At 37.7% G+C, this 23317-nt stretch overlaps 1 protein-coding gene across 4 annotated transcripts in view; it reads right to left on the reverse strand.

Moving 5' to 3' along the window:
* Nucleotides 1–13498, reverse strand: part of LOC137396272 (protein mono-ADP-ribosyltransferase PARP12-like) — a 33848-nt gene extending 20350 nt beyond the window's left edge. The window contains exons 1-5 of one of the 4 annotated variants that reach the window (XR_010978517.1): nt 13441–13498; nt 12003–12279; nt 6499–6635; nt 5276–5365; nt 5060–5156 (exon numbers count right to left, since the gene is read on the reverse strand). Coding sequence is in view for 1 of the 4 variants with exons in the window: in XM_068082466.1 (XP_067938567.1) it covers nt 5060–5139 (80 nt within the window). In the remaining 3 variants the exon portion in view is untranslated. Of the gene's footprint in view, nt 1–4624; nt 4807–5059; nt 5157–5275; nt 5366–6498; nt 6636–6945; nt 7437–12002; nt 12280–13440 lie in introns of those variants that run through there. The other 3 variants (XR_010978516.1, XR_010978515.1, XM_068082466.1) reach the window with 3 other exon arrangements.
* Between the last annotated feature and the right edge of the window lie 9819 nt (nt 13499–23317).

Here is a 23317-nt window from a genome sequence, read left to right on the forward strand (position 1 = left end):
CTAATTTACTACCTGGTTTGAGCTCCTTGTATATAGTACATGGCGAGCTGAACTGGTAAGTGTTCCTTAAGTTGGGCTTGTGTCCAGTGAATAGTTAATAAGCAGTCTTACCGGTTCGTTGCTGATATTCTTGGTTACGTAGGTGTGACGCATGATTGACACTATATGTCCAGTAAGTTTTCGAAACTTTAGCATCTGATATCATACATCTAGCCATGTCGAGGATTGATCGCCAGTTTCGTTCCGATTTCCCGTTCTGGTATGCCGAGTACGGAGTAGTAGTTGTGTGTTTGATACCGATTCCGCGTAAAACGGTTTGGAAAGGGTTTCCCATATATTCACCACCATTATCCGAATGTATTTCTTTTACAGTTCCAATCGGAGTAGCATCTGCAACAAACTGTTTCAAGCAGTATATGCAGTTTCCTTTGAACGTAGGGAATAGGTGAATAGCATACTAGAATACTCGTCAACAAAATTCATCAGGTATACATACATGGCCTGAACTTGAGGCGGGTTTGATAGGGCCGCACAAGTCAGAATGAACGCGTTCTAGTGGCGCGGTAGCTTTGTGTATGTATTCGTCCTGTGATTTTGATTTACGAGTTTGTTTGTTCACATCACAAGTTGTACAAGTTAGTGGTGGAGAGCTTTCGGGCACTATTTTCATGCCTCCAGTTATGTTAGGTAGTAATAACAAGTCTCTGTAGTTATGATGACCGAGCAGTTTGTGCCATTCTTCAAGAATCTTAGTGGTATACGCTTGATCCTGGGTGTAAGTCGGTAGGTAATGCAGATTGTTACGATAGGTTAGGTTGAAATGAGTATTGTCGGCTTGCAAGTATGCTTGTTTATGAATGAAATACACAGACACTTTACCATGCTTAGTAGCAGCAGCGACAAAGAATAGTGTATGAGGAAACAATGGTACTAAAAGAGCGTTTTCTAGTTTGACTGCGGGGTAATTTCCACCTCAGTCCTGTACTGTATAGTGATAGTGGCATCACCTCGCGCAATCGCCAGTTTGTTCGGGGTAGTACCGTCGGCTAGTTCTAAGGTATGTGTGTCAGCATTGAATGTTTTATCGTATGATATAAACAGCTTTTCATCGTTTACCATGTGGCTGGTAGCACCACAGTCGACTACTATGTCTGAGCATGAGTTGGCTACTTTATGAGCGATAGAGTTACTGCAATCTTTAACTTTGAAAGTATAATCACAATTTGTAGTATTGTGACCTGTGCATACACTGGCAGTTGATTTAGTATCACCACGCTTCTTTGAGAAACAGACACTTTCTATGTGACTGTCCCGTTCACCAAATGTACAATTTAGTTTGGGTTTACTGCGACAGTCCTTGGTAGCGTGGTTTGATTTTCCACATGCAATACATCGAGTGCCAGTAGCCCTGATCTTGTCTCGAGAATGCGTGTGGTTAGTCTTACCTGTGTGTTTGGTAGACCTACCTCCCCGGGTGTTGAGAGCAGTGTCCGCTGTTTCGTTATGTGCTGTGTCGGTGTCCGCCTGTGCCCTTAGGTCAGCTTTAAATTGCGTGAGAGTTTTCTCCTTATCCAGCTGCATGTGTACTGTGATGAACAAGTTGTATGACTGAGATAGTCCTTTTAGCAACATTGCAATGATTAGATTGTCCGATAATTGTTCATTGGCTGCGTGTAGCCCTGTGCTCGCCCTTTCCGCTCTTAGTATATAGTCGGTTACGTCCTCACTATCTGTCATAGTGAGCGTGATAGGCTTACTGTATAGCTGGAGAATTCTTGGCTTCTCTGTGCTTTGGTAATGAGTTCGTAGTATTTTAATATTCTCATTGCCGCTGTCTTCTGCATCATTCATGATGAGTTCCAGTGATTTTTCATCTAAGATCTGAGTCAGCTTGGCATAAGCCCTGCGATCTGATGATTCGTCTGGATCAGTTGCAGCTATAATAGCCCCATCATTCTTAGCGTACTTGTCTAGAGTATATAAATAGTTCAGGAATCTTGTCTCCCAAAGTTTATATGTTTCCTGCTTTCTATTGAAGAATAGCTTTTACCTGGGCCCATAACCTATTGATGTTTGCACACCTTCGGCCATGATGATGTGAAGTAGTGTCATTAAACCATATAATCCAGGATATAATAAATGTAGTAGATTGTTGTGGCGCCATTCCTCTGTGTGCGTGTGTAGAAAAAGGGATGCAGTTAGGTATAATATTTCTGATTGGTTAATATCCGTTGAGTATAATTGGTTAGTATAAATTTTGTTCTCCAACCAGGATGATTCTCTTTATAGAGTATGTAGTTGCTACGATGATAATATTGTGGAGTAAATATATATATATGTACAGGAGAGGGTAATTCCCATTGTATATTAACATTGTAAGCATTGATTGTCTATGTATATAAAAGTATGACTATTCCGATACAACCACCACAAAAATAACTGACAAATGACGTAAACTACAACACCATTTTACCGAAATACAGTCCCTGATAGCGCGCAGAACACTGTTAAACAGCCTCGGTCGTTCTGCAGGAAAATATACATGTACGTGTATTTTTAAAATGTCGGACACATGACTGGCAACAGTGCAATCTTCTTTATGGAATGGATACGAGACTCTCTGATGTTCAAATGTTGAAAAGCAAATGATCGTGGCTCGATAGACGAATTTTATTAGAGTATGTTTACCTTGACAACACAACTCGAAATCGTTTTCTCATCATGACAAGAGAGCACGACTCTCAATTTCAAAGCCGAAGTTGCACAAAATTATTCTTTCATTATTTGGCCCGGTTTTTCTCGGCTCATGAAATGCTTTATAGTTCTCTAAACAAGTATGACTCTAAATAACTCTGCAGATTAGGCTTCCTCTCGACATCTTTTCATCCTACAGTCAATATTTGTCTAAATGTTACTATTTCTGGCTGTAATTTCTCACGGTTTCATATGTTCACTGCTATTGTTGGCCCAGAGTTGATAGTCTGAAAGAAACACTCACCTGGCTAGGCCAAGACTTGGATGTTGTAGCCCCAATCACGTAGTTTGTCAATTTGAAATACACCTAAACACTGGGAGTTTACGGAGGTATTAGCACCTCAAAATCATATTGAACAGTGTGAAAAAAGCTATAAGAAGCATGGGCCCTTTCACTGGCTTGGCTGTGGAAACCCCATCCTCCCCAGCCCTCTAAAGTAGCAAATTCTCTGACATTATCTCATCATCTGAAAATCCCCTAAAACATGATTTTGGGCCTAGCCTAATGCGTCTTTTGAGGAGGGGGGGGGTGAGTATACACCCTGGGATTGTTGGTTTCAAGCTAGCCGCGCATGACAAGTATTCATCTTGCCACACATGACGTTGTTTCTTACCTTTGTCACATTACTACAACAAGTTGCGAGTAGTTTATGTATGTCGTTATCCGACGAATTTACTCGGGTCTCATTTTAGTCGCCTCGCCGGAAACCAGTATTCTCATCGAGATGTTTAATGTATAACTTGGCCTCAGTTTTCGCCAACCTTCCAATTACCAACCGAGCTTTGCTCAGATACGCATCGCGATACAATGTACATTACTACAACAAGTTGCGAGTAGTTTATGTATGTCGTTATCTGACGAATTTACTCGGGTCTCATTTTAGTCGCCTCGCCGGAAACCAGTATTCTCATCGAGATGTTTAATGTATAACTTGGCCTCAGTTCTCGCCAACCTTCCAATTACCAACCGAGCTTTGCTCAGATACGCATCGCGATATAATGTACTTATATATTTATCGGCGTCAGGTTTGTCATTTAATATTCATACGAATTTTAATAATTCATGATTTATAGTACCACCACACCTCATCATTATTATTCAATGTATACTACGTAGAATCAACTTCATTCAAACATCCGTTTCATTCGACGCGCGATTACCGATTACGGCGCATCGATGAAAACTGTTTCGATTACGCTTGCAAGCAACGTGTACAACGCTTTGCAGGTAATGCATACAGATGACGCATCGCGATACGATGTATTTATACATTTATTACTGGTGGTTTTGTATTTCGATATTTGTATGCGTTTCAATTAGCCATTTCCCAATTTACCACCACCCTATGTAGTTGATATTCTACTATTCGCTCTATTGTATATGTCAATGAAGTAATTGTGTTTCAAGTTTCGGTACATCGCAAATACCTGCATATATAATATACAGGTCTTAACAACCAGTAACTCGCCTCCTACAAAGGGCCGCATCGGTAAGGTGGATTATTGCGTGATTAAAATCGTCGTAAGTTAACTCGCGTGATAGACATATAATCGATCAACCCGTCAGAGCATGAACTCTACCAGTCACCGACGGAGAGTGACTGAGAACTGAAGAGTTTTCTCCGCCGACGTTTACTTCCTAACAAACTCGCAGCTAGGTATACCTAGCGACTACACGCGCTTGTCTGCAATTGGCATTTACGATGAGCTACAATGATAAGCCAACGGCATTCATTTGTTTCACTTAACTAATGATAGCTTTCGGTAGGTGGGCGAGGTGAAATTAAAAGAATTAGGCTCACAATTGTTGCGCAACAATTCAGTAAATATATTTAAACTACGATCGTCATGAGCTTCTAACAAAGGCAGATGTCGTGATAACACGCGAATAGCATCATAACATTGTTACAATATGCAAAACATTTTGTTATTATAATAGCGAAATAAAGAGATTAATACAACGATGAAATATTCTAACAATCAAGGCTGAATCGGAAGCGTGTTTCCGTGAAATCGGGGAAGTAGTTCTTCTCACAGGTCATTTCTTCCTCTCTAGAATCATGAACAGAAGAGTGTACAGATGAATGAATGCCATCTGGAATGATACGATGTACAATCAATGAATCTTTGCCTGGGTCTGTCTTTAAAGACCCGTAAAACAATAAGTCAAATACGCATTTAATTAACCGATAACGGAAAGAACACGCAGTATTCGTTTCGTTAAATACGGTTGGTCGACTCATAATACAGTTACCTACTCAAATACATTTAACTATTGCCAAACTTGTCACAAAAACTGACTTACCTCTTATAGGTCGACGAACATACACTAACCATCGCTTCGAAAAAGCTCTCTTCAACGAATAGGATCACTCGTGAGAACATTTGCCATCATTTCTCCCCTGTAAATTAAGAAAGTCGAGGTGAACAAATTATGCAACATTAAATTAAAAAGCGTGTTAGAAACGAAATCGTTATATAAGTGAACTATGTGGCATCAAACTAAATCTTAATAACTTACAACTATTGGTGGGCGGTGCGTTCAACGTTTGACTTAAATGAAAAGACTTCCATCCGATGGCTGAGACAACCTCTAGTAATCTTTCGATATCTGTAAAGAGAAAAGCGTAAAACTCGAGTTGAAAATCCAATTTGTTAAGCCAAGTGTTTTCGAATAGTAAAGCGTTTTTATAATAACTGACTTACTTCTTATAAGTCGACGAATATACACTAACCATCGATTCGGAAAAGCTCTCTTCGACGATTAGGCTCACTCGTGAGAATATTCGCCATCATTTCTTCCCCATAAATTGAGCAGAAAAACGAGATGAACAAATTACGCAATACTTAAAAGAGTGGTGAAATCGAAATCGTCTTGCGACTCAAACCAAAATAAACCAGTACCATCACTAGATGGCTGACGACATAATGTTCTCATCGTTTAGCTCCAACAAGTAGTGTAGACGAATAGAGATTCCCTTGTCATAGGAACGATCGGGTACACACGACTCTCTATATCGCAATGGTAAGATCGACGGTCGAGATCATTTTTCAAGTTCTCCCGTCATTAGAAGCCTCAATAAAAGGCTCAATATAAAACCTATCGTAGCACTAGTTTATGACAAACAATTCGGGTTTTACCGAAAACCCCGTATCAAATATAGATGCTCGCTACTTTACAGTTTTGTTTCGGTTTGGTCTAATCGGCAAGTCGTAATCTGATCATGTGACCCAATACTTCGCAAATAGTTTTTGCAGCACTTTTCGAGTATCATAGGTGACCAACAGGCTCATCATGATTATTAGAAAATGATATGTACTCCTTCGAGCTAAGGTTAAAAAATTAAACTAATTTTTACAGTAAGTTATAAGATATCGCTGCTAAAATAAACAGCATTACAATGACGATAAAACAGATGCGTAAGAACAATAGACATGGTTTTAATGAAAGTGTGAAGTATATTTGTGAAAATATTTCGACGAATAAAGTTGCACGAAAGTGTAAACAGAAACCATCTACCAAAACCACATCACATTTGAGCCGTTTTGGAAAGAGAATCCAAACTACAGCGGTCTCGTGTGGCTGCGATTAACCGTTCGTTTTTTAGCTTTTAAGAGCTTGTAATCACATTTCCACATATTTTGTACTTACAACACAACAGAGTATAAGACATGGTGAATCTTTTGATATCAAATAACTGTAATGTGAATTTTATTGCAAGTCAACCTTTAACAATCAATTACCTTTCCATGTTATGGATCTGGAATATGTAGTCTTTTTCCATTCCAACCAGGTATAGCTAGTTGATCTCCTCTCTAGCTAATCTGATCAGTGTCAGCACCCAGTAGTTGGTCATAGTTAAACTCATAGAGTTTCTCACCTAAAATAGTTGATAGAAAACTAGTGAGTAGTTAGAATAATGATAATTAGAATAGACTAACTACTGTATGCTAAACTTTCACCATGTCAATTATATAATGTATAATTATATGTTATCTCTTTACGACTAAGCTTTTATAAACTATATATAATTCACACGCTAGCAAAATGTTTAATGAGTTTTGCTTATATTCACCACTAACATAAAACTCCATGCTTTACTTCAATGTCTATGTTTAGGTACATGTATTTGTATGTCAGTTATAGTTGACACACATGTGATATATTGTATGAGGTCTGTTATTATTTACCACTAGGGGAGATGATGTAGATAGACTTTGTGTTGCTATGGGTAGAGCCATAAATAAGGCCATGAGGACCACTGCAGACTCTATAGATATTCTGTAGTTTAGTTGTCCAGAGATGAACAGCTGTACCATCTTCAATCTTGTACCTTATTAGTTGATGATCAGATGCTCCTAGAAGATCACCATTCTCTAGGAAGGTTACAAGGTGGTACTCATCAACAGGCTGATATTTTAACTCTTTGCTGTGGGAGTCATAAATGATGAGATCACCTCGTGAACTCTCTGCAGGCCTGTAAGCTGCAATATATGTAGCGGAAACAGCCAGATGAGCAGCATAGTTGGTTGTATTCTGGAACTGAAATAGTGTCACTCCACTGGTCATGCATGGAAGGAGTTGCTCTACCTTGTGGGTAGACATTATTATGGTGCTCAATTACAGCTTCAAATCTCTTGTATTGTAGATCATATTTACTTATGTTTCTAGTATTCTGGTTCCAAAGCTTTACTCCATCATCACAACCTAACAGAATGTCACCATTTGTTCTGTGACATGCGGAGTAGCACCAGCTCTCTGTAGAGTGTTCAGAGCTGAAAGGCAGTGCTGATGACATTTTGACCAGCTCTATATTCAGATTAACTGGGTACTCTGTAAGAATTAATTAACCCTGTTTGTTATTCCCATACATCAGCTAACCTCACAGGTTAAACATCTCTTTTAATATATTCATATGTGGAGCAACACAAACAAACTCATACTTTTAAGAACATCATTCAGCACTTGATATGACAAATTATCATCATATGCGACGCTCCATTATTTCTAATTGAAAAATAAAATTCTCAATTAAAGAACAGCCCTAAAAAACAAAAATTATATGATTTACTCAACTGCAAAAGCTTGATAAATTTTGTAACAATGGGTACAAAAATTTAAAAGAATATTTTGCAAAAGTTGAGCTTACCTTGCTCTAGTCCACAGGTATCAAACTCAGGTAGGGGGGGCCATGTTTGGTCCGCAGTGTAACTATAATTGGCCAGCGAGCTCATATCAAATATGTATTACAGTTGGCCTACTGTGCGTTCTGTACTGATACTACTGTAAAACCCAAAAATATTTTGCTAGTATGTTGGCACACAGCCAAAACTGGTGTGGGCCAATTAGCTCTTTAGAGTTAGATCTAGGTCAAATATATCAGTCGAGGCCTGCATGAAGGTTTTCAATGGTTTTCTATGGCCTCTGGCATGATGTTGAAGTACATGTATTATTAGACGAACCCCAGACCCAAGCCAGCTGACCGCAAGCCCAGAAATGAGTGGAACATAAAGAGTTTAGACAATCGTGTAAACATCGTTTCATATAAAGCCTAATTTCCGGTGGTGGCGTGTGTTCAGAAAGTTAGCATACACTTGCATTGAGTGCTTCGAGCCAGTGCTAAAATGAAAAATATTGACTTTCACATCAGCCTAAACTAGCAAAGTCTAAACTATATTAATAATTAAAATATTAATTATTTTTGTAAAACAGATTTTACCAAATATATTATATACAATTTTGGAGTTAGCTTTTTAAACATCTGGGAAAGGAAAAATCTCAATATGTGGGAATCACCAACAAAGTAAAGAATGGAGATCTGAAATTGTTGTTGTTAAGTAACCCTAGCTACCTTTTGAAGTAGGTTTTTAGAAGGTGAAAGTTAATGTCTCAGTAATATGTTATCAATTGGAGGTGTGGTATTTCCGCCACCACGGCTAATCAGCTGTGACATCATGGTGTAAACTCTCATACCCTAGGACACTTATATTTCACTAGTATTTAGTTTCGTGAGTAGCATACAGAGTAAAATTTCACTGCGATTTAATTTCACAGCTCTGATGAGTGCGAAAATATAGTGATGTGAAAATAAATGCAGTGGAACAAACATAATTAGACTAATCAGGTTCAGTTCACCGCAGGCCTGTATTCACTGGTTGCAAGTTGGGGCGGCTAATGTTAGGCGACTAGTTTTGAACACCTGGGGGTGTTGAGGGGGAGGCGGTGTAATCCCCCAACAGGTTTTACTTATGTAGGGCCTCAGCCGGGCCCCTGGTGTGAAGTTTAAAATTTTTTTATTGGAAAGTATCAACATTTTTCTATTTTTTGAGATTTGTTTTGTTTTAGGTGATGTGACTGGCGAGACGTCTTTAAATTAAAACAGGCAAAACTTGACCGCAGTTGAAACGCTCAGAATAAAGACATCTTTTTCTTTTGAGCATTTTAACAAAGATCAATTTTGCCGATTTTATTTTAAGTTCACACGGAGGTTTGCACGCTTTCGATGGGACATGGCCAAGCGGATGTTTGGTAAAACTTGATATTTTGCAAACCTTTATAAAAGTCGTTAACAAGAATATTTTGCCACTGATGATGATAATAATGACGCCTAAAAACTACTAAAAGGTGATGTTTGTCTCTATGGCTTCGAATAAAGTGATATTCTACAGCGATAAAAACCGTCTCCATAGCCGTTGGGCAAATAACTTTTCGAATAAATGATGTTGAGGTCGAGTTATCTGAAGCAATTTATCATTGCGTGGGAACAGACCAAACAAATCCGTCTGAGTTGACCTTGTGTTTGAGATGAAATGTTACATTTTATCCGAGGGCAAGTTATCCGATTTGGCTGTACTTAGCCGCGGAAAGTTCCTAAAAAGTTGGGACGGCTCAGCCAGCCAGCCGCTCCAGGGAATACGGGCCAGGTTCACCGATAAGAAAAAAAATTCAATTTGGGACTAGTTTGTAATTGTGAACCGCAGTTATAATTGTGTGTGCGAGATCGATAATGCAATTTGATCGCTTGCTGCCATTTGTTTCTTGGACTATCAATGAACAAATCTATTTAATTTCGCGTTTTCGCTCGTTCATTATGATACAGTGAAACTCGGATAACTCAAACTTCAAGGGACCGAGCAAAAGTGTTCGAATTATCAGAGTGTTCAAGTTATCAGAGCACTGTCACAAGTCCATGTATTCACTTATTTATTAGTAGATACATGAACATATACAAACTATAATATAAATCAAAAGCACAAATAGCTTGTTTCAAATTAAATGCTTCTAATGTAAAGTTTAAAACGTTTTTATCAAAAAGTATAGAGATTTTTCTATCACTTGAGATTGGTTTGTTGTTTGAGGTGATGTTATTGCCAGGACGTTTTTTTAGATTGACATTGGCAAAACTTGATCGTTGCTGAAATGCTCAAAGAAAAGACATCTTTTTCTTTTGAGCGTTTTACCCACGATCAATTTTGCCGATCTTTCTTGAAGTTTATGGAAAGATTACCTTACTTTACCTGGGATTCGTTAAGAGCAACACTCCGAGGCAGTTCAATTAAAAGTTTTACGAGGTTTTACGGTACATTGTATATCACTCACGCTTTTTGAATGGATACTTATTGAATGTACACACGTATTTTGTGTTTAGGTCAAACGATGAATAGTTTTTTAGCTAAGATAACGTATACGTTTGATTACAACATTTTTTAAGACGTTTTAAACATTCAACATTCCGACGTTAATTCAACACGGAATCAACGTCGGAAAACTAATCATCACGGGTTAGCCGGGTCACGCACTCAAGGATTTTCGCCACGCAAATACAAAACAAAAACAACATGCTGTTTTTGTTTTGTATGTGCGTGGCGAAAACCCTTGCGCCCGTGGCCGGGCCAGTCCGTGCTATTCATCGTATAGCAGTATAAATCAAATTTCACTAAACCTTTAGAAAAGTCGTTGGCAAAAATATTTTGCCGATGGAGGTAATAACGATGCTTATGAATTACGAAAAGTTGAGGTTTACCTCTATGGCTTGGAATAAAGTGATTTTCTAAAGCGATAGCAACCGTTTCGGTAGCCGTTGGGCAAAAAACAGTTCGTAATAACAGTGTTGAATTCGAGTTATATAGAGCCATCTATCATTGCGTGGGAACGGACCAAGCAAATCCAGTCGAGTTAACCATGTGTTCGCTATATCCGAGGGCGAGTTATCCATGTTTCACTGTAGTTTAGTTTCGCACATGAAATCTTCGCGAGAGGATGACTCCGCGAAAACGCGAAAGTTAGATGAGGCGAATGCATAAGAGTCCTAGGGTAATCGTAAACTCAGGTGCTGAAATCGTACATTTCCCACAATGCCTTGCAATGTACTGAACAATGGTTTGATTGATTTCATTATTTACTAGTACCGTGGCATCCACTGTGCCAGAGTACATGTAGATTGTTCAATGTACATGTATTCCGGCATCTAGTGTGCTGTAAAAAATTAACAACTGTTCTGATAAAGCTCAAAGAATTATAGTAAATATAATGTAATTAATTAAATTGATCTAGAGATGGCACATATTCTAATCAGTTGCATCGTGTTTACAAATCACGAAACCTTCTAAAATCAGGCTTGCTTATAATTTATTGAGCCATTTGAAAACTGTTTCATCGATGATTTCAGTGTTCAGCTGTATACAGCTGTGACAATTCAGCGAGTTTCAAATCAATATTTTCATGTTTTTCGGCTATTTCGTGACTTCGACCAAAACCTTCGAAATTTTTGACGCGTTTGGCCGCACCTTTACAGTAGCAGTTTGCCGTGTTAAAAGCTCAGAGTTCAAATCCCACCTGATGCAACCTTTTTCCCAATCTTTCACTGTAATTAGGGACGAACAGACATACAGGACTTTAGCCATAGTGAAGATTAGCATAGCAGGTGTCAGAACAACCGTAAAATTATCTTTCAATTAAAATGGTAAAATAGAAGATGAACTGGTGCTCCATAACAGGTAGGAGTCAGAGTAAATATTAACATTCACGGAGTGAGCTGGGAAACCAGTGGGGAGAAATTAGTATTTTCCTTTTAGAATAACTTTAGCAAACTTTGGCTCAAAGAGGAAACACAGGCTACTTATTGTGCCTTGAATAATACTAGTTTTTTTCATTTAATATTCATGCTACGGGGAGTCACTTTCACTATTCTATTCTCCTCTCTCCAATCTATTCTCTCTACCAGCCTCCTCATTCAGTTAATACTGACCTATTGGAACCAGAGTGTATCTATCATCTAGGTCAGGTGATAAAAGGTTCATGTCAACTCTTTGTCTTAACTCCTCTTTCAGGAAATATTCCCGCTTGATTATCTCTTCTGAGCTGCCACCATTTACCAGTTGGTAGACATTCTTACGGGACGCCTCCAAATTCACCCTTTGTTGGATCAGCTTGACATTTAACTCATCTACTTTTCTGTTCGCTCGCTTTTTCACCTCTCTGATGTCTCCCAAAACCTTATCGTAAGCTTGACATAGCAGCTTTACCTGTCCAGTAAACAGGGTAAACCATCAATATATTGTTACATTAGCGTTTAGTAAGAGCAAGGATTAAGAAAAACACTTTGGGAACTTAAGATAACAACATAACAGAGTCTTATTAATTATTGATAAATTATAGAAATATGAGAAGAGAGCACTTGATGAAGAGTAAACAAGAAATGATGTAGTCTTATGTTTTGTAGTGTCTGTTTCCGGTTAGTAGTGTGCCTCGTGTTCACTGTAACTTTTAGCCAACCTTTTAAAACTTTTTTCCAACTAATTTGAAAAAGAAAATTGAAAAACTTTGATTATCTCGTATCTTAATTAAAGGGTGTCTTGTATAACAAAGAAACAATAGGTTAGATTAATGGCTAGTGAATCAAACACTAGTAGATTGGGCTACTCACATGTCATGGTTCATCTCTATATGTAACATTACATACTGGTGTTTAAATAAGATTTTCATGAAACTTTCACCAAATATGTTGTACTAAGTTTTGTCAGCATTTTCAAGCCGTAAAATTGAGCAAAGATATTTGCAATATTTGGAAAAATACAATGAATACAATATCTATGAAAAATATCGACAGGAAACAGCTGAAATGCTAAATAATTATATTAAAATCACTTGTGTTTTGGACTGAAGTATATAAAACTTCTCCTCATGTAAGTTGAGCATTTGTCATTAGGTTTCAAAATTTATGTCCTTTGAAAATAACTAATTTTTAGAGCCAGTATTTTAAATCATCAACTTTTGTAAAAAAAGAATCTTTTGTTAGAAGAGGTACGGACTGATTGGTGTAATTCTATCACCAAATCTCGAAAATTAAATCGGGACTTTTAAGAATAACAGAGACTTTTTCAGAATTTTTGAATTCTGCTTTGATCTTGTGTTATAATTATCTTCCGTGTTGAGTGACCAACATAACAGAGCAGGGCGCCTAGATGGTATATATAATGTATAATTATATGTTATCTCTCTACGACTAAGCTTTTAGAAACTATATATAATTCACACGCTAGCAAAATGTTTGAGTTTTGCTTATATTCACCACTAACATAAAACTCCATACTTTACTTCAATGTCTATGTTTAGGTACATGTATTTGTATGTCAGTTATAGTTGACACACATGTGATATATTGTATGAGGTCTGTTATTATTTACCACTAGGGGAGATGATGTAGATAGACTTTGTGTTGCTATAGGTAGAGCCATAAATAAGGCCACGAGGACCACTGCAGACTCTATAGATATTCTGTAGTTTAGTTGTCCAAAGATGAACAGCTGTACCACCTTCAATCTTGTACCTTATTAGTTGATGATCAGATGCTCCTAGAAGATCACCATTCTCTAGGAAGGTTACAAGATGGTACTCATCAACAGGCTGATATTTCAACTCTTTGCAGTGGGAGTCATAAATGATGAGATCACCTCGTGAAGTCTCTGCAGGCCTGTAAGCTGCAATATATGTAGCGGAAACAGCCAGATGAGCAGCATAGTTGGTTGTATTCTGGAACTGAAATAGTGTCACTCCACTGGTCATGCATGGGAGGAGTTGCTCTACCTTGTGGGTAGACATTATTATGGTGCTCAATTACAGCTTCAAATCTTTTGTATTGTAGATCATATTTACTTATGTTTTTAGTATTCTGGTTCCAAAGCTTTACTCCATCATCACAACCTAACAGAATGTCACCATTTGTTCTGTGACATGCGGAGTAGCACCAGCTCTCTGTAGAGTGTTCAGAGCTGAAAGGCAGTGCTGATGACATCTTGACCAGTTCTATATTCAGATTAACTGGGTGCTCTGTAAATATTAGAGCTGCACAAGGATTATAAAAATTAATCGCGATTAATAACTGGTCTGAACCATTTAATCTTCGATTAATCTTAGAATTGATCTAGCAAAACTTTGCATATTCAAAAACAAATAATACAGCTACATATAAATTAATTATATTTGAGACAATTGTTAGCAGGAGTACAGGTTATGTACAACGTACATAAGTTACAATGTAATAATTATTCAAGTTTGAAAACAGACTATAAGTCTATAATTAAGTCAGCCGAGAGTTGAGGCAGCACAGTTTATTCACATTATCCGAATAAAGAGATACCCTCTTCCTATATACAATATTGCCAGCTTTAGAGAATAGCCACTCGCAGGGGACAGTAGTAGTAAATAATGTCTGCGACAGCTGGTGATGATTTCTGCTCGGTAGGATGGGAATTAGTTAAATTATCTTTTAATGATGATGTGCTGTGGTGGTAGGCAAACACTTTCTGGCATTCAGTGCACTTCGCTTTCTTGTTTACACTTCCAACAACGTACAGAAATGCGCTAGCTAGTATGAAAGACATTTTTCTGCTTTCACGTACCAATATAGTGTCAAACTCATATTACTAATATTCTAAAGCTGAAATATGATTGTGATTTAAAAAAAAATAAAAATACATGTATAATTTACTTAAAAATAAACAAAAAATAGACTGTAAGGTATTAAATAATACTGAAATCGCTTTTCTTGCTATTACCTAGAAACATGTTCGAACAGCTAACAACAGGGCCGCTTACAGCTAGATCGGCAGGTGCTTGCTCGTTGTATTGTATAAACAAGTTTAATGTTAGCGACTGACTCACTTTGTGTTTTCATAGTTGAGTGCAAAATAATTGTGGTTGTATATAATTGGTAAGAAAGTGCTACTTGTCATAATACTTATTTGTTAGTAAATTAAATGGTGGTAACCTGCTATGTTAATGTTATATATTGAACAATACAAAGGAACCACATCATGATCACCACCTCAGTTGTATTTTATTTAAGATTAATTGGCTCAGCTCAGTTAATCGTGTATTTGTAATGATCACGTTAATCGTTTAATTAACGCGATCATTGTGCAGCTCTAGTAAATATTAATTAACCCTGTTTGTTATTCCCATACATCAGCTAACCTCAGAGGTGAAACATCTCTTTTAATATATTTATATGTGGAACAACACAAACTAGAGCTGTTCAATGTCTACCTGGACTATGTATTCAATTTCAGAGTTGTTTTCTCCCGAAAACTGAATGAAACCGAATCTTCATTTGTTACTTCGGATTACTCAATGGGCATTATGAACCGCAACGAACCGAGAAAGAGAAGACAACTGCTCTAGCGATGTGTGTGATTTTTCATTTATTTTAATATATTTATTCATAAATAATAATTAATATTTGCAAAAAATGTTTAAGTAATGGTAACATTTTCAATTATATTAATTAACCAATACAATTTGAAAAGTGTTATCCTCTTTAAATTTTAATGAATTAATTAATTGAATTAATTAAAATTTAAAAAATTAATTAATTTAAAAACAATTGAATATAAATAAAAAAATTACAATATGCTAAGGACAAATACAATCAATGAAGATTAATGCCATAATAATAAGATATAACAAATATAAGTCTCTTAACTACAAAGCATCGCATGAGTTAATTTGCTGCTGGTAAGGCCTGGTAAGAATCAAGACTTGCTACAATTTGGATAAAAGAACTCTAAACACATTTGCTGACCCATCAATGCTCTCACAAAAATTTGCTCAGAAAGCTGCTGTTTGGGCATGCGCAAACACTGAATCGAATCGTTATGTACAATTCAGTTCATATGCAGCTGTCTTCTCCTTCTGAATTGGTGAACCAAGAGAAAACAACTCTCGAAAAACTGAATGCACTCGAATCGTTATCCAGCATTAAAACAAACTCATGCTCTTAGGAACATCATTCAGCAAATGATATGACAAATTATTATCATATACGAGAATTAATAAATTTTTGAATTAAACAACTTACACACTGTAAGCTTTTTAGCAGCATACTTACTACCACACTGTCCATTCACAACATTCCTTACATTTTCCTATACTTACACTTCTAAAATAGAACTTTTTCACCTTTATATATCTATTTATATTACACTACTAAACACAACTGTAACATCAACAATTAACCAATTACTCATATACCTTGTTTCAACCTAACTTTAGCTAAAAAATAGTTTGTCACACATTTTTGGAGTCGTGCTCCCTCAAATCTGCATCTTTTATATCTCGACTAACTCACTCGAACAATTTACACTATACTCTGTCAATTCCTGATGACAACTACTTTTTCAACAACCAGTAGTACCCTTTCTTTTTGTCCATTATCACTTTGGTCGTGGGCTGTATGACAGGGAAATTTCTAGTATCGTAAGAACAGCGTAGCTTGGTGGCTCAATGCACAGTTAGAAACTTGCGAATACTTCGCAATCTTCGTGAGTTCAAATCAAGCAGCATGCGAGCTTTTAATTTCAAGACTTTAATAGCTATAGCTGGACAAACCAAAGTACAAACACGCAAACTTTGAGACGTATAGATTGGTACCCGAGTATCTAGTGTGCTGTGAAAAATCATCAACTGTGCTCTGATAAAGTACAGAAAATTATTATTAGTAAAAGTATTCTCTTGCATCTTGGCAAGTGGGTGATTGGTGAAGGTATTGAAGTGTCAGTCAACTGTGTTGTACGATCCTGTATGATGCAGCCTTTATTCAACTTCTAATCATAGGTTAGGACAGAAAATTATTATAGTTATTATTATTAGTTACTTATTATTATTATTATTATTAGTACCAGCTTCTTTCATTTAATGTTCATGCTATGGTGATTTTTATAAAGTAAATTTATCTTTTGACAATTGAAGATTATTGACTGAGCAAGTGAATAATTAAAAGTAATCAAGGCTGGTAGGCATTCAACCGGAAATTAATTGGAGCTCATTGGGTTAATTTGAAAGTCGAAAGTTTTGTAATAAACCTAAAAACAATCACGAATGCTAAACTAGCGAGCGAACCCTATGGAATAAGTGATGGTCCTGAAAAGGGCCGTGGGGGAACAACTCTATGGACATACATTTCCAATGAAGTGATGAAAAGACAAGGCAACCAAGCCGATTTATATATAAAGGACTTCTGGGATAGAAGTTGACCTAGAAAAAGTGACCGATACCCTTCATCGAGATTTATAGAAATTAACAATGAGCACTCTTTAACAAATTTATTTTCGCTGCTCACATGTTAGAAGAATTTATTTATGTCCATGATTGCTTGTCAGAATAGTCTAAGTATATGTTCCAATTGAGTACTAGCTGATAAAGTCATTTAAATGATATTTTTCCATTATTGTTCTTTCTTTTTTTCAACATAACATTTTGTATTTAGTACTTTCGTTATCAAGATGTGTCTTACTGTTTCTCAAAATTACTGTTCTTTACCCAGTATTTGTGAAATTTTATATGATTTTCGTTACGGTCTATTTTATTACACCGCAATGGCTAGTTGTCACTCAATGTTTAATTGTTAGGAATGTGAAAATTTTACAAAGTCAGCAGTCGGCAAGTTGATTGGTTAGTTTGAACAATATATGTTAATCTCTAGGCTATTCGCTCATGTAATATAAATACTGCTGCAATTTTTTAGCAATTCAGCTTGTGTTTTGCTCTTGAGAGAGACACATGGATATGTTACTTTAATAAAGTTGTTTGTTGGAGAAACGTTATCATTTCCTGATTGTCAGTTGGATAACTGACAGCATGCCTGGAGAAAGTTGCCATAATGGTTAAAACTAAAAAGTTACTGTTCCAAGAGAGTTCTGTACCCTTCTGGTGGTTTCAGGAAGTTGCACTTTAGGCTGTGTTCGATTCGGAGCACTCTGTTGGTTTTAGCAGACCACATGTTAGTTGGTTTCAGCTCCTTCTTGTTGGTTTCAAAAAAGTGTATCGCAGAAAGTGTTGGGTTCAGCACACTCATTTGCGTTCAGGAGAATGAAAGTGAGTTGGTTTCAGTTCCCTCTTGTTGGGTTCAGCGGGTTGTATCGCTGGAAGCGTTGGGCTCAGCGCACTATGTTGGTTCCAGCAAAGTACAAGTGAGTTGGTTTCAACTCCCTCCCGTTGGTTTCAAGAGACTTTTTCGCAGGAAGCGCTGGGTCCAGTGTATATATGCCAGAAGTGGGAGATTTCTCCAACACACACCTACGAGTTTTCTTCAGCATGTAACAGCATATGAAGCTTTTTCTAAAACATTCTCCGTCTAACAAAAATAGCTAGCGTTTCACAAACAGTAGGAAAATAATCGTAGAATTCACCGATGTTGTAATGATATTAAAGCTGCCAAGATGTCAACCTTGGTAACATTGTGTGATGCGTACCATAAATAGTTAACAATATTCTCCACAAAAAATTATACACTAATGCTTACATTGCCGGTAGAAAAACAAATACATACACTCTTACACTCATATGTTTATACTTCAAACTTTTTGTACACAGTCGGCAGCTAGTTTTCTTATTCGCTCAACAAACGAAGCTGAATACGGGCTCGACGGGGGCTCAACGAGCTGAATACTTTCATAACAAAAAAGAAAACATTTTACGAAAAAGTGAATTGACTGCCTCGCTACACCGTGTGCTGGTATCACGAAACGTTGAAGAGACGTATACGTACCCACCTTATCAGTAGTTCTTCTCAATCATTTCATCTAATCAGCTAGTCCCGTTGTAGAACCCTTTAGAAATTATTAAACCCCACCAGTCCACAGCAGTGTCGTATAGGGACACTATACGACACTATATACGACGCTGGTCCACAGGTACTTGGAAATTTTGCGAAAGGTCTCCGCTTTTTACAACGCACGCATCGCGTATCTATGCACCCGGGCTAGAAATCAGACCGTGGTATTCTATGGTAAAGGTTCAATTGTTCCCGCACTCGCAATTTTGGGATTTGGTGAAAAGCTCCTTCGTTATATTAAGCGACAGTTTTTATTTTAAACAATGTTCGTTAATAGTTTTCTTTAAATTTGTCATCATTGTGCTGTTCAAATGTATCCATACATCATGCTTTTTGCATTAAAACCGGCCACGGCATCAAGCAGGTTTCTCAACAAAATTTATCAACTTTGTTCAGTTTTATGTGTGTAATCAATCATACATGTAATGAAATTGTACGTAAGAATTTATCCTTAAGGAAGAACATCTTGTATAGGTCCAATATGACAGATAACTTGGTTTTATGCCCTTGACAGACGTGCGTTAATTAGCACGGCTGACTGGCTCAGCAGTTTAGAAGTGCGCACTGTTCTACTTAACTCTAAGCAAGCAAGCTGTTCATTTTGCAATAGTCAACTTCTGTATTCAACTGACCCAGATACATACAGTATACAATAGACAAAGAGAAGACAAACACTATATGATAAAACAGTTATGCATTCAAAGAAACAATAGATAGAGAGGAGAAATAAACAGTAGGCTATATAATAAAACAGTTATGAAATCACTTGGACAATAGGATGTAAAGGTATAAACAATATGTAATGAGACAGTTAAGCAACCACAGAATATTTAAAACAAAAGGCAATGAAATCACTACAAGAAAGTATTATGACTTATTTACTCAGAGTATATGTTATACAATGATGAAGTAATTGCTGTCAACTAGAGCACACAAAATATGAAAAATCACATTCCTCCTGGTCTGTAGATTACTAGACCAAAGAATCAGCTAACCGAGCAAGAGTCTTACGCTCTCTAACAGGACGTGATGTATTATATATTTCTGATTGGTCATTAGAAGAATCTTTATCAGTATGTTCATTATCAGTTATACTGCTGTCACTCGTATCCTCATTTCCAATATTAACATTTGAGTCCGATTCAAAGTCTAACTCATAGTTTATCAGTGTTGATGAAGGTGAATCATCAGGGCTCCAACACGGCCTAATATCTCCTACATGACGCGTCATACTTTCAACTTTGACTGCCATGTTAGAAACAAGAGCCGTAACATTGCCAGTTCCCCACTTTGATTAATTTCTGCATTGCATGGTTTCACATAACCGTGGTCATCCCCACTATACGGATTCAAACTATTATCTCTGCCAGCAGTTCCTGAAGTTTCAGATTTATAAGCAAATAGTTGGCACAATGCCCTGTCTGAGGGGTGTTATTATACCAGTACACCTTATAAGTGACGCTAGCTCTCGACCGAGCAAGCATTTGCTTGATTGTGCGATGATTACGTTCTATTATAACATTACCAGATGACCTCTGTATGCACAGTTGAATTTGTGAGTTACGTTCCACTTTTCAACATTTGTCAGTGCTTTGAAACATGGTCCATTGTCAAAAGGCAACTCCACTGAAGCCCCTCGTTCAGCAAAGTTGTTTTCTAATTGTTCTTGCACTACAGATGTCTCATTTCTTAGTTGGCACCATATGGCATACCGACTTGGTCCACAGTTTTTAACAGTCAAATAAGAAGTATCTTTGTAATGTGTTATATCAGTGGCTAGCGGATGCCAGTTTTTCAACCATAACTACCATGAACGGCTTTGATTGTTTTTCATAGGTAAATCAGACATGCTGATTCCAATTTTGTACTCATAATAAAGATTGGTCCACTAACATTTCAAGTCATTTTTGTTTTTGAAGGCTTTACAGCGATTCAATATCGTTGTCGCAAACGACACAATCAACACAACAAGCCCCATCCATAAATATGTGACGTGATCTAGTTTTTTAGGGACGGAAGTTGGGGATGGTTAGTCCGATGTAGAATTATAGAGATGGGTGGCTTGAAACCCATTATTCTCTAAATTCAGCTTTCAAAATAATTTCAGTATTTTCTAAAAAGTAGATAAGCTATTGTCACAAAGTGGTAATGCAATGTGACAGGTTCGAGATATCTGGTGTTGTGATTGTATCCTGATGTCTGCACAAGGCTAAGAGTTAAGACGTCCGGGTGTAATATTGCGGCTAACTATGTATAAGTAATAATATGCAGAAGATTACTGAGAGAGTATGATATAATCCTTTATTGCTGACTTGTAGACATGCACGCTGTAAACTGAATTCTTAATTCCTTTGAACTGCTGCAGTCAGGCTATTTATACCTCCTTACAATTATTCTAGAAACTTCCAGAAAATCCATTCAGGAAAAATCTAGTAATAGAACAATGCTTCTAAATTTATGATCATGACTCATCAGCGTATTGCGCAATAGCTATTGTCCTGCTATAACATTGTTTATGATACTATATACAGCACTCAGAATCTGTGACAACTCCCCATTCAAGAGGAAATTTATAGTCAAATTTCCAGCATTAAGATTCTGAGTCTATTCTGCTCATGTAGTCCGCTCCGACGTTGTCTTTCCCTTTGATCGATTCCACCGTCATGCGATAATCCTGTAGATATAGTGCCCATCTCATCACTCTGCTGTTCTCATACTTTGCTCGATTGATGTAGGTTAGTGGTTGGTGATCCGTTTGTAGTATGAACTCCACGCCGTAGAGATATGGTAGATATTTCTTTACAGCCCATACAATTGCCAGGCACTCTTTCTCTATTGTTGAGTAATTCCTTTCCCGGTCCAGTAGTTTTCTGCTAGCATAGCTGACAGGAAATAGCTTTCCATCATGTTCTTGTAGTAGTACAGCTCCGAGTCCAGTGTCCGACGCGTCAGTCCTTAGGGTGAACTGCTTCGTTATGTCGGGTAGTTTCAGAACTGGTTTCTCGGTTATGGTCGCTCTTAATTTCCGGTATGCCTTCTCTTGCGCATCTGTCCAGATAACTTTATTAGGTTGTCCTTTTTTAGTCAAGTCCGATAGAGGACTTGCTATCGCCGCGTAATTTGGGACGAACTCTCGGTAGTATCCCGTCAATCCTAGAAACGACCGTACTTGAGTCTTGGTTAGAGGCCTTGGAGCTTCAGTAATTTTCTCCACATTGTCTTCCATCGGTTTCAGTTCTCCCCGATCGACCTTGTGACCTAGGAACTCTATAGATGTTCCACCGAGGTAGCATTTCGTCGGTTTGATTGTGAGCTGTGCCTTGGCCAAACGAGTGAAGAGTTCTCTCAGTGTGTCCAAGTGATCCTCCCATTTGGCAGTGTGTACGATGATGTCATCGATGTAGTTGTCTACTCCTGGTAAATCCTTTAATAGCTTCTTCATGCCACGTACAAATGTTGCTCCAGAGTTGACCATCCCAAACGGCATCCTGATGAACTCGTATTGTCCATCTGGAGTGACAAATGCAGTCTTCGGTATGTCATTCTCTTCTACGGGAATTTGCCAGTAGCCCTTAGTTAGATCTACCTTCGAGAAGTAGTGATCACCGCTCATCTTTTGAAAGAGATCACTTGCTGTTGTCATTGGCTCTGGATCGAACACTGTTATTTTGTTCAAGTTCCGGTAGTCAGCACATAGTCGATTGGATCCATCCGGCTTTTTCACAAGTACGACTGGTGATGCATATGGAGAGTTTGATTCTCTGATGATCCCTGTGTTCAGCATATCTTTTATATCTTCTCTAAGTGATTCTCTCACTGCATAAGGTAATGTGTAGGGTTTGGATTTGATGGGCTTGTTACTGGTTAGAGTAATCGGATGCTTGATGAGATTGCAGTTTCCCGGTCTGTCTGTGAATATATCTGTGTAGTCCTTGACGATGTCCGCGATCTGCTTTCTCTGCTCATCAGATATATTTTCTCCCATCTTCAGATCTTTCACAGTTCCGACTGACTTTCCCGAATACAACTCTGCCAGTGTGCCTTCCTCTTCTTCTACTTCTCCGATACCAGCTACCTCAGTTATTTCCTTTTCACTATCTCTCACGTAGTATTTCTTCAGCAGGTTAGCGTGGTAGGTTCGGCTTTTACCTTTGACCTGAACTCGGTATGCGTTTATCCCGACCTTCTCTTCTACGTTGTATGGTCCCTGCCAGTGCATTAGTAACTTGTTGTGGTTAGTAGGAAGCAGGATGAGAACTTTGTCACCTTCTTGAAATTCCCTTTTCTTTGCCTTCTTGTCGAAGTAATGCTTGTACCTCTGCTTATTTCCTTCTAGGGCTTTCTGGGCCAACTCCATCGTATCTTCCAGCTTAGCACGCAGATCAAACACGTGTTGGTAGCTACTCTTGGTCTCTCCATCGGCATCATCCTGTGTCCATAGCTGTCGTAGA

This window comes from Watersipora subatra, chromosome 5, assembly GCF_963576615.1.
Source record: "Watersipora subatra chromosome 5, tzWatSuba1.1, whole genome shotgun sequence".
Taxonomy (NCBI): domain Eukaryota; kingdom Metazoa; phylum Bryozoa; class Gymnolaemata; order Cheilostomatida; family Watersiporidae; genus Watersipora; species Watersipora subatra.